Source organism: Loxodonta africana, chromosome 23 (genome assembly GCF_030014295.1).
Source record: "Loxodonta africana isolate mLoxAfr1 chromosome 23, mLoxAfr1.hap2, whole genome shotgun sequence".
Classification (NCBI taxonomy): Eukaryota; Metazoa; Chordata; class Mammalia; order Proboscidea; family Elephantidae; genus Loxodonta; species Loxodonta africana.
Window position 1 is genome coordinate 25,462,444 of NC_087364.1, and position 12,469 is coordinate 25,474,912.

General features: G+C 37.7%; 1 protein-coding gene across 1 annotated transcript; it reads left to right on the forward strand.

Annotated features, from left to right (window-relative positions):
- The first annotated feature begins 729 nt into the window (after nucleotides 1-729).
- Nucleotides 730-3,684, forward strand: LOC111749408 (endogenous retrovirus group K member 7 Env polyprotein-like). The gene is made up of 2 exons (XM_064275342.1): nucleotides 730-2,042; nucleotides 2,347-3,684. Exons 1-2 carry the CDS (start codon nucleotides 900-902, stop codon nucleotides 2,362-2,364), a joined length of 1,161 nt encoding a protein of 386 aa, XP_064131412.1. The 5' UTR covers nucleotides 730-899; the 3' UTR covers nucleotides 2,365-3,684.
- The last annotated feature ends 8,785 nt before the right edge of the window (nucleotides 3,685-12,469 follow it).

A 12,469-nucleotide genomic window follows, 5' to 3' on the forward strand; every position in this document is an offset into this window, starting at 1 on the left:
GGGGAATTTGATGAGGATGCAGAATGGACTCCTCTTTCTTATAAATTCCTCAAGGAGGTTAAAAATGCCTGCAAAGAATATGGACCCCTGTCTCCATACACATTGTCGTTAATAGATATTCTGTCAACCAGCTGGATGACTCCTTATGATTGGTATCAGCTGGCAAAAACCTGCTTACCAGGGGGTAGTTTCTTGTTATGGAAAATGGAAAAGACCTGACCCATTAATCTCTTGTGGAAGAGGCTATGCTTGTGTTTTCCTACAGGACAAAACTTTCCCTTTGTGGATACCCGACAGACTCATCAGACATGCAAGACCCAAAAACCACCAAAAATCCTCCAATACTTCCTCCCTCACTGCTCACAAACCTAACACCTCCCATGACTCTTCTGAGAAATCTGTCTCTTGAAAATGCTCCATCTACACCCCCACCTTCGCCTGTCTCTAGTTCCTCCTCTTCATCTTCTACTCCACCCCTTCTCGCTGACTTTATACAACCCTCTACAAACCTCAACAACTCTTCATCTCGAGACAAAGTGCGGTGGAGAAGCCGGAGACATACTCCCTATTCAAGAACCCATCAAACCATTGCGGCTGAGCCCCCAACTTGGGGCCAACTCAAAAAACTTACTCATCTGGCTCACACCTTAACCGTGGATCAACATATTCCCATAAATGCGGGTACTCTTTTTGTGGCAATGCTCGCTATCATTTCCTGTCAGGTATGTGTTGTTACGGCTGATATACATTGGGCTTATGTCCCAAAACCTCCTATATTTCATCCCGTCACCTGGGAAGATCCTTCCCCCTCTGTATTTACTAATAATTCTGCATTACTGGGGGGCGAAACCATATTTTGGAACCCTCAGGGCTTTAATTCTAATTATTCCTATTCTGGTATGTCAGATAATCCTCCTATTTGTATTCAATTAAGAAATTTGCGAAAAACTATCCCTGGCTGTATTCCTTTTGGCTTCAAATCAATGATTACTGACTCACCTAATGGAAATCAAAACCAACGGCCTTACAGATTATTATGGGCTCTACGCCTCATCCTTCCAGAAAAAACTGACTTTCTTAAAGGTATCCCAAAAGTACACACTCCTCTTTTTCCTACCTGTGATAAGTCGCCTCCTGAGGATTCTAAGAGCAATCAAGATTGGGCTATGATTGACCCTTCAAAAGGATTTCCTATTTGGAGAAATTGTATGTATAATTCACAAGTTGTATATGCTTTGCCTAAAATGTCTGCACGTCTTATTGATTGTAGTATTTTAAATCCTGAAGATGATTATCGTCTATTTTTACAATCAGCTCGATATCGTTTTAATTGGCAAGATACCTTAGTCCCTCTCCCACAAAAAGTTAATCGTTGGCATATAAATGGATGGGTTCCCCCTATTCTTTCTACCTTCACGGGTAACATACATCCATCTTTGTGGAGACTGGCAACTGCTGCCGGCAATGTCACTTTGTCCCGTCCTTTTAATAATGAGAGTTTTGATATTCAAGCTTGTGTACCTGCTCCATATGTGTTATTAATTAGCCGCAACAATCACTCTAGTATTGTTATAGAAAACAAGAAAAAACATTATGTTAGTTCTTGTAAAAATTGTATACTGACCAGTTGTATAAATCCTGCAATTCCTGTCGAAAGTATGATGATTTTACAACAGCCAAAATATATTATGATTCCTGTACATTTACAAGAAGATTGGTATGATGATTCAGGCCTAGAAGCCTTAAAACAAGCTTCTGCTATTTTATCTCGAGCCAAACGGTTTGTAGCAGCTTTAATACTGGGGATTTCCGCTCTCATAGCTTTAGCAACTTCTCTTTCACTTTCTGCTATGGCGTTAACACAACAGATTCATACTGCAAACTATGTAAATAATTTAAGTAAAAATATTACTCTAGCCTTAGCCACACAAGAAGCCATTGATAGAAAATTACAACAAGAAGTTAATGCCCTTGAAGAAGCAATTCTATATATAGGACAAGAAATCACTAATCTCAAAGTGCGACTTACTTTGAGATGCCATGTAAGTTTCAAATGGATTTGTGTTACTCCACTGCCTGTAAATACTACCATACATAATTGGAAAAAAATCAAAAATCATATCCAGGGCATATGAAATCATTCCGATTTGAGTTTTAATATTGACAAATTACATATGGAAATACAAGATATTACAAAAGCAGAAAAAGATTTTTCCTCTTCTCAAACAGCCAAACAATTTATTGATTCCTTAAATTCCTTTATTCAAAAGCATAGTCTTAAAAACATTCTGTTAAACACGGGTATTTCTTTATGTTTATTCTTGATTTTGTTGTTCTTTCTTCCAGTCATCTTCTGAATCTTAAATCAAGCTATCCAAAAGGTGGCTTCAGATCTTCATCTAGCGAAATTAAAAAATAAAAAAGGGGGAGATGCTGGGAGCCAGGCTGCAAGGGCAGCCTCTCTGCACCCACTGCCCCCAGCATAAACATCAAAGAATCCCTGAAAAGTCAGGAGGAGCCAGGCTGCAAGGGCGGCCCCTCTGCACCCACTGCCCCCAGCATAAACATCAAAGAATCCCTGAAAAGTCAGGAGGAGCCAGGCTGCAAGGGCGGCCCCTCTGCACCCACTGCCCCCAGCATAAACATCAAAGAATCCCTGAAAAGTCAGGAGGAGCCAGGCTGCAAGGGCAGCCTCTCTGCACCCACTGCCCCCAGCATAAACATTGAAGAATTCCTGAAAAGTCAGGAAGAGCCAGGCTGCAAGGGCGGCCCCTCTGCACCCACTGCCCCCAGCATAAACATCGAAGAATTCCTGAAAAGTCAGGAATATCTCTGTCATCTGTGTTATGTTTCTATTTCATTTTCAGCCTGTATATAGCAGAATGTATAAGCATAAAATTCCATTATAGATTTAGGGACCTTTGGACGGGGGGCGTCCTACTCATAATCCCCTGGTGAAATCTCGGGTAGGGACAGCCCGTGTGTTACTTGGGGATCAACATGAAGTTGTCTTAGGGGAAAAACAAATAGCTCGACTATGGAAAACAAGAATAGGATGGTGAAATCCTGGTATTTACCAAGGCCCTTTTTGTGATTAAACCACCACCCACACATGACCCCATAAAAGTGGAAAAACAAAAGGCAGTGAGTTCTCTCAGCCAATCTCTCAGCCAATTACAGGTCAACTTTCTCGTCCACCCCGCTCACTGCTGCGCTTGACTGGTCTTTGGGTATAGAGATTGGGCTAATTGTCCTTGGCATAATCGTGGACAATATGACGTAACCCAAAGTGGCTGGGCTTCAGGAACTTGACCACCCTGGACAAGATGGACAAAGCCTATGTAACAATGATTTTGCAAAAAGATTAATTGTTATAAAAACTGTGGAAGGTATTGCAAGATTAAGCATAAGTGTAAAGCAATATGAAGTCAATTATTATTTTGTGTAAAAATATATCAACAAAATATTCTCTTCAATTAAACAAAAAACTCATTGTACTTGTGTATGTATGCGGAACTGTACTATGTGTCACTTGGAAAATTATGTCTCTGGGAAATGATGTTTATGATTATATCTTGTACTGCCCCTTTATTGATCATGCGATGTTATGCTTTTGTAAGCTTATGATATAAAAGACCATGTAAAAAATAAAGAGCAGAGCCTTCCTTTTCTGCAGAATGAAAATATAAGACACTCTACCGCTCGTTCTTTTTTCGCCAAACTCTACCCCTCCTCTGGTGACCCTGTTCTTTGCTGAGGCTGGCCCCCGGCACGTAAACACTTGAACACAAATGTTCATAGTGGTGTTATTCATATAGCCAAAATGTGGAAACAACCCAGAGGTCCATCAACTGATAATGAGGAGATAGGCAAAATGTGGTATATACATACTATGGAATATTACTCAGCAAAAAAAAGAAATCAAGTATTGATAGATGTTATAATATGGATGACATTACCTAAAGTGAAATAAGCCTGTCACAAAAGACCACATTGTATCTATTTATAATGAATATATTTTTATGCAGGGTCCATAACAGACAAATCCATGCAGAAAAAGAGTAGATTAGTGGTTGCCTAGGAGTAGGTTAAGGGTCATAGGATTGACTGCTAATGGGTGCATATTTTTTTAGAGGATGGCAAACATTATAAATTTGCATTGTGGTAATGGTTGCACAACTATGAATATATTAAAAACCTTTCAATTGCATGCTTTAAATGACTGAATTGTATGGTATGCAAATTCTATCTCAACAAAACTTTTAAACAATGTGCATGTAAATACAAATACGCCCAAATACAAATAGCCACTTCTTTTTCCCCCCTCATTCTCCAATCTCCTGTCTTATGTAGAAGTCAGTAGAAAGGCAGTTCCAGGCAGCCACTTGCTGCTTTGACCTGGGTTCTTCTATTCTTCCAAATTAAAACTAAATGAGAATAAATTTTCAGCTTGTGTCCATAAAATCCATGCCCTTCCTGACATATTTCCTTTTGTGATGATGTCCAAGGTTCCTTTTTTAATCTAAGCACTACATTCCATAAGATTATATGTAAGGCAAAAACAAAGGTACTTCTTGAGATTGTGTTTATGTGTAAATTGGCACATTTAACATTTCTGAACTATCCCAAAATATGTGACTTTACAGTTCAGTTGATCACTAAGATGTGATGAAAGAACACAGAATTAGGAGTTAAAGTTCTAGTTTTGGTCCAAATTCTATTCCTAGACCCAGCTATCTTTCCTATGGCGAGACCTGTCTTTATGGGCCCAAGGCTTTTCACCAATGATTGAAGTGGCTGGGCAAAATAATCCCTAATTTTTCTTTTTAATTAATATCTTAAATTGTCTTTTTCTATTTTTCTCTCTTCACTTTTCTTTATGCATATGTGTGCCACAAGAAAGGCTGACGGTTTGAGTGTTAATACACTTGGCTGCTAACCAAAAAGGTTGGGGGTTTCAGTTCACCCAGAGACACGTTGGAAGAAAGGCCTAGCAATCTACTTCTGAGAGATCAGCCATTGAACACTATGGGTGCAATTCTGCCACGAAACACGGGGTCTCTGTAAGCTGAAGTCAATTCAGTGGCAACTTTTTTTGGGGATATAATAATACTATTATACGCACTAGTGGCGCAGTGGTTAAGCGCTTGGCTGCTAACTGATACGTCAGCAGTTTCTCCAAGAGAGAAAGGTGTGGGAGTCTGTTTCCATAAACATTTACAGCCTTTGAAACCCTACGGGGCAGTTCTGCTCTGTCCCTTTGAGTTGCAGTCGATTCGATGGCAATGGTTTGGGGTTTGGTTTGGACGCTTGCTGTATAGGCCAGAATCTGGGACTTCTCTGATGCTTAAATTTCAATGAAATAATATAGGAATGCACATAGGGTCCCTTTTTTTATGTCAAAGAGCCATTAAAGCAACTTTTATTCTTCCCTGAACCTAACACTTCATTAAAAATGATATTTAATGTTCAAAGTATATTAAAGAAATAATTTAAAAAGAAAATATATTTTTTAATTTAATAGGTTCAACATTATTGGAAAAAATTTTGTTTCCCTTTCTTCCCCCAACCCCCTATTTTATCTTGTAGTGTCAAAAACTTCCTTAAGGTAAAAGCTGATGGAACTATTCTATAGGGATTTTTAGACTCAAGGAGACCTGCTTCAGGGCCTAGGTAATTAAGTGACATAACGGGGAATAGTCCCCACTGCCCCTCTGGAACCCTGAGAATCACACGTTTTGGGAAGATCACGGCAGGCCCCCTGGCAGGGCTAAGGCAGGTGAGAAAAACAGCACAGCTGCAGATCAGTGAGACAGCTGACTGGCTGCATTAGACACAGAGGACAACATCCCCTTGTAGAAGAGGGGAAAGTGGGGACGGGACTTATATCTTGTTACCAGTCCTGGTTGTTGCCAGTCCATATTTGGACTATGTATTTTTGGTGCTGAGTATTCATAATTCACATTTCCGATAGAATTTTTTTATGTATTCTTTAAATACCAAAAGCAGAAGTTTATGCTGTATAAAAAGCAGACTTTCACATTTTTGTTCTGTTTTTTCTTCCAGGACACTTAACATAGATGTAGTGTGAAAATGTGATTGGTGAGAGGGCAGGGGGTATGACCTGGAAATAATCAGCAGTGGGTTGTAATCCCATTGCCTTTGGGTCGATTCCGACTCACAGCAACCCTGTAGGACACAGTAGAAGGCCCCTATAAAGTTTCCAAGGTTCTGTAAATCTTTACAGAAGCCAACTGCCACGTCTTTCTCTATTGGGGTGGTTGCTGGGTTCGAACTGCCTACATTTCGGTTAGCAGCCAAGTGTTTTAACCACTGTGCCACCAGGGCTCCCCTAGGCTATAATAGTTGGCTTCTCTTTTTGCTCAGCAATGACTTAATAAATATTTATTTTTATCTTATCTTCAGTGTCAGTCAAATTGCAGTTTGGCTGCTGCAGCTATGCTGCAAAGGTTTTCTCATCCCTGGACCCAGGTTAAAGGAGTGGGTCTTATTTGGGACACACCTTTTTTTATGGGAAAGAGAAAGAGAGCTGGAGGCAACACACAGTGGATCTTAAAGCTTCTGTTCTAACATGGCCCAAGTCAAAACCAAGAATGCTCCTGTGCCAAAGCAAATCACCTACCCAGCCTAATTTGCATGAGCCTGGGTATTTGTGCATATCCTTCACAAGACACTGAGTCACTCAGCCATAGGTAGGCTTGTGTTACCCTCTGAGTTACTTATAGTCTAAAAGGAAGAGAGGGATGAAGAGTTCAGAAAACTAATGCAATCGACCACATGGATCATTATGCCAGGTTGTTTTCTTGGTCTGTCTTTGTTTTCACTGATTTCTCTTTTGTGATCTAATTGGGGAATTTCATGTAGTATGACACTTCTATCACATTTGCAGCCATTATAATTTCTTTACTTCAATTGGACACTGGGTTAAGTTGTGACATGCCTCCCTAAATTTATGGGTCACTTGGGACTGACTCAGAAAAGCAGTGCCCACATTGATTCATGGCCATTTATGGGTATATTCTGCATGAATTTCTTTTTAATTCTGCATATCATTATAAATTATGATTCACAGGGATAAAACTGTCTTTCAAATTAAGTACTATTTCTATGGCATTTTATTAGTGCAATAAATATATTCAACAATAAATAAGAAATAAGTTTCAAAAATATTTCCGTACTTATCAAAGAAGAAAGATGCTCTGGATGATCTTTACATACTCTCGATATTTTTAGTTAAACTGGAATTATTTCAAAGCATTCCTTTTTGCTATCATTAATAAAATTAATGAGCAATGCAACCAGAATTTATTTCAGAGCTCTGGTAAGCCACCATTAATAGCTAATGCTTTTGTGCAGTGACCCCATGGACATTTCCTCTTTTGTCTTTTGTTTGATTCAGTTATTTTGTATGATGCACTTTTCCCATTTCTCTTTGAATTTCATTCCTTACCCACAGTAAGCTTTGGTTTTATATATCATTTTAATTTCCAAAATGTTTACGTCTACTTTTTCATTCTAATCTCCTAATACCTATGTGAGATGTCCTATTAACTTTGTTGTAGGGCCATAGACTGAAGATTCATTGAATACACACGTAACTTCCTCTGTAACTTCTCTTACATTTCCTTTATTATATTTAATTCGTCCTGATTATGAGATGATAAAAGTTAATGGTCCAGATGCTCCCAGAGCATAGACATTTTGGAACAGTCAAACATATTTAGAAGCAGAATGCATTTTTTACTCCTCTAATCCCATTTGTGTATTACTCTTTCAGTACACTAAAGTTTACCTCAGTGTCTAAAAACAGTTAATGCAACTTAACAAATACTTTATTTCTAAACAATTAGCTGTCCAAGAGAATACCAGTGTCTTGTTAGCTTTTTACATTTCTTATATTTTATTTACTCAGTATTTTCATTGACTTTTTCATAGGACCATTTCTATGCATTTTTTATAACCTTAACTTAGAATAGTTAAAATGATTGTCATTGGTTTTACATCATTCTTAACTTTTACTAAATCTTAAGTCAATCAGTTTTAATAGAATTTAAACATTATTTCAACAAAATTAATTTACTAAAGGTATGCTACACTCTGTATCATTGCCATTCTTTCTCAACTCTTTTCTCCTTGCTGTTTATGCTTTTCATGTTAACGGACATTTTTGTTTCAAACTTTCATGTCTCTTTCTCCCTTTCCAAGACTCCTGATTTGTGTCATTCTGCCACTTCCTTTTCACCTTCTCTTTCTATCAACTTTTCTTCCTTTACTTCCATTTATCGTTCCCACATAATCATCTCATTGACATGACTTCTCTATTTGTTGCTTTCACTTTTAAAATTATATATGTATAATACATGTATTATTTGGTAGAAAAACTCATTAAATTTCTGTTGATGTCATCTAGTAGGTGGGTTGCTTTGAGAACTGTTGTTATTCTTGTTAGGTGTTAGGTGCCGTCGAGTTAGTTCTGACTCATAGCAGAACGAAACACTGCCGGGATCTTGCGCTATCCTCACAAACATTGTTGTGCTTGAGCCCATTGTTGCAGCCACTGTGTCAGTCCATCTTGTTGAGGGTCTCTCTCTTTTTCGCTGACCCTCTACTTAACCAAGCATGATGTCCTGCTCCAGGGACTGATCCTTCCTGATAACATGCCCAAAGTATATGAGATGAAGTCTTGCCATCCTTCCTTCTGAGGAGCATTGAGAACTAGTGGGTCTCAATTATATCTAACAGATGGAATTAAAATTTAACAGACCTGAAGAGAGACCTAAAGTCTTTGAATTCAGGTGTTGCCAGCACTTTAGATTAAAAAAAGAAAAAATCTAGGTAAGACTGAAGAGGGTAATTTCTCTCATAACATGGAGGTAAAAGAAAGGAGACAGAAATTAGGAGAGAAAATGGTAAACTATTTAGAGGATAGATTTGGAAGATACAGTAAGTAGCTAATAGGAGATCCAGAAAAAAAAAAAAAAAATAGAACTGAGGAGATAGAGCTTTAGAGAAAATGATTAAATTTCTTTTGAAATAAAGACATATTTACTTTAAAAGTTTTTTCCATTTTTAAGCAGATTTAAAGAGATCATAATTGAAAAATATAGAGAAATTTCTGACAATATCTAAAAAGGTAAATAAATGGTAATTAGTATGGAAATAGAATCAGATTAGCTTTAGACTATTTTTTTTAGTAAGACTAAACATTAGATGTACAGGTTTATGGTATAGTATGATATATATTGATGAAGGTCCAAGACTACAACCTTCTGAATGGATTACACCTGAATGGGAAGAAAACAAAAATTCTCACTAGACCACTAAACGACATCATTATAAATGGAGAAAAAATATAAATTATCAACAATTTCATTCTACTTGGATCAACAATCAATGTCCCTTTAAACAGCTGTCAAGGGAAAAATATTACACTGAGCAAATGTTCTGCAGAAGACCTCTTTAAAGTTCTAGAAAGCAAAGGTGTTACTTTGATGACTTAGGTGCTTCTCACCCAAGCCATGGTCTTTTCAATTTCCTCATATGCATGGGAAATCTGGACAATGAAAAAGGAAGACAGAAGAATTGATGCATTTGAACTGTGATATTGGTGAAGAACATTGAATAAACTGTGGACTTCCAGAAGAATGAATGTATTAGTCTTAGAAGAAATACAACCAGAATGCTCCTTGGAAGGGAGGATGGGAAGACTTTGTCTCACGTACTTTGGACAGCCATCAGGAAAGACCAATCACTAGAATAAAATAGGACATCATGGTTGGTAAAGTAGAACCAAAAACCAAACCCACTGCCATCAATTCGATTCCAACTCATAGAGACCCTATAGGACAGAGTAGAATTGCCCCATAGGGTTTCCAAGGAGCGCCTGGTGGATTTGAAATGCCGACCTTTTCCGTTAGCAGCCAAACTCTTAACCACTGCACCACAAGGGTTTCCTGGTAAAGTAGAGGGTCAGGGAAAATCAGGGAAACCCTCAATGAAATGGATTGACACAATAACTGCATCAATGAACTCAAATATACCAACTACCAGAAAGATGGGTCAGGACTGGGCAACATTTTGTTTTGTTGTTTATGGGGTCACCATGAGTCTGAGTTGATCTGGAGGCAATTAACAACAACAACAACAACAGTATACTATATATGTTAGAAGGCCAAAGAAATATTTTAGATGCTTGGGGGCTAAAAAATTATATGTCCCATGTGTTGTCTTTAGGAATATTCTTGAATATTTAAGAAAAATATTAGACATTGGGAAGGAGTAGAACAGGGAATAATACAAAACTAGGTATTTCTCATGGGAACCCTACAGAAACTGTTTTGTTGTTTATGTTCATGGAAAAAAAATTTATAATGAATAAAATTAGCTCTCTAACTCCCCAAATCCTAAATTGCCAAAACTAAAAGAGGAGCAAAGAAAAATTATTAAAAAATAAATTAAGAAAGGGAGAAATATAATTTAACAAACATTTTATCTTCTCTCATGGAAAGGCTGCAAAGCTTTTTTTCCAAGCCTACCTTAGTCTGCAAGGTCACTGAAACCTGTTAAGCATCACAACAACTCTTAAGCCTCCACTGACAAATGCGTGGTGGCTGCGCATGAGCGCGCTGGCTGGGCATCAGCCTAGAGCCCCTGCATGGAAGGAGAGAATTCTACCGCTGAACCACCAAAGCCCCAGCTTTAGAGGATGTTTTTACATTGGGCAGTGTGAGTCATCTTGTTTTTCTTTTTCAAGATTGTTTTGCCTATTTGGGGCCCTTTGCAATTCCATTTGAATCTGAGGAATAGCTTTTGCATTTCTGCAAAGAAGGCTATTGAAATATTGATAGAAATTGCATTGACTCTATAGATAATTTTGGGTAGAAGCTATGAGTCAGAATTGACTCGAGGGCACTGGGTTCTGGGTATCAACATCTTAACGATATTAAGCCTTCCAACCTATGAACACAGAATGTCTTTCCATTTGTGAAGTTCATCTTTAATTTCTTTCAGCAATGTCTCACAGTTTTTAATGTACAAGTTTTTTACCTCCCTGGCTAAACTAGCGTCAGTTCTCCTATAAATGTTTGATGGAATTCCCCAGAGAAGCCATTTGGTCTGGGACTTTTCTTTGTTAGGAGGTTTTTGATCACCTATTCAATCTCTTCACTTGTTATTGAACTGTTTTTGAACTTTAAATAAATGAAATCCTACAACAAACAGGTATGCAGATAGATAGATAGAGATAGGAGATTTATAGATTTGTGTCTGGCTTATTTTGCACAATGAACTTCCTTTGTATTGCATATTGCAGTAGCTTGTTTTTGTTATCTGTCACATTGAATAAATAGAGCACAATGCACTGGTTCCACTGTTGATGGACATTTTCAATTTTTAACTAAATGAATAATCCTGTATATGTCCTTTGGTTCACCTTTATAAGCATTTCTGTTGTGTATGTAGCTAGGAGTGTAATTGTTAGAACATACTGGGTAAGGTCAGTTTCAGGATATCAATGCCAATAGCTTTACTAACAACATGGTAACTGGAAATAACTTAAGATTCCTTGGCAGATTATTTTCTTTTTACTAATTATGAACAGAAGTTTCAAGATCCCAAAGTCAAATCTATAAATCGTGGTGCATTTAAAGAAGTCTGGCTTCTACCCCTGCCCCTGTACTGTGTTCCCTTTCTCCCCTGAAGCACTACACTGCAGAAATAGCTGCCACAAGCGCTTCAGCTATGTTTATATTCATTTGATATGTTAGCATAATGAATGCTAGAAATGGATTTCTATTGGTTAAAATTGCGGCTTTTTCATAAGCAAAATGGATTTTATAAATCATTTACACTGATGAAATTCTTGATGTTCTAGATATGTGGATTGGTTACAAACATTTTACAGGCACTTTCATAATTGCATAAATTGCATAAATGCAATTTTTCAAATTGCAAAAGTATTGAGAGTCAACTAAGTCTAGGAATGGAGCTTTGGGTTGCATTTCCAAATGGCCCCATATTCAGCCAACAGTTTGAAAGAGACTCGGGGCCTGACTCTGACAATATGTCTAGCAAAAGTTTACAGTTAGAATATTATCACACTTGCCTTCTTGAGTGAGACTTTTGTAAAGGGTGCTCTGGAGCACAGAACAGGAAAGCAAGCTCGCATTCAAGTAATTTACACCACTAGGCATAGGACTTAATATATGTTTACATGTTGGCACATTTTGATCTGAAACTTGAGTTTCAATGAGCATAGAACAGTCACCTGCCCTGTTATAGGTTACTAATACTTACCTAAAAGAATCTTGCTGCTACCACTGGTGGGAATGTTCTTCACTATTACCTTTGGTCTGGGAAAATCCTACTTATTCTTCAGACCACTCAATAAGTATCATATAAACGGAGATTTATCACAACAACAAAAAAGAACTTGAATTAATGGTTTCCA

Excerpts from the sequence above, each read along its gene's own strand:
- LOC111749408 (XM_064275342.1), top strand. The coding sequence starts at position 900 with ATGTCAGATAATCCTCCTATTTGTATTCAATTAAGAAATTTGCGAAAA.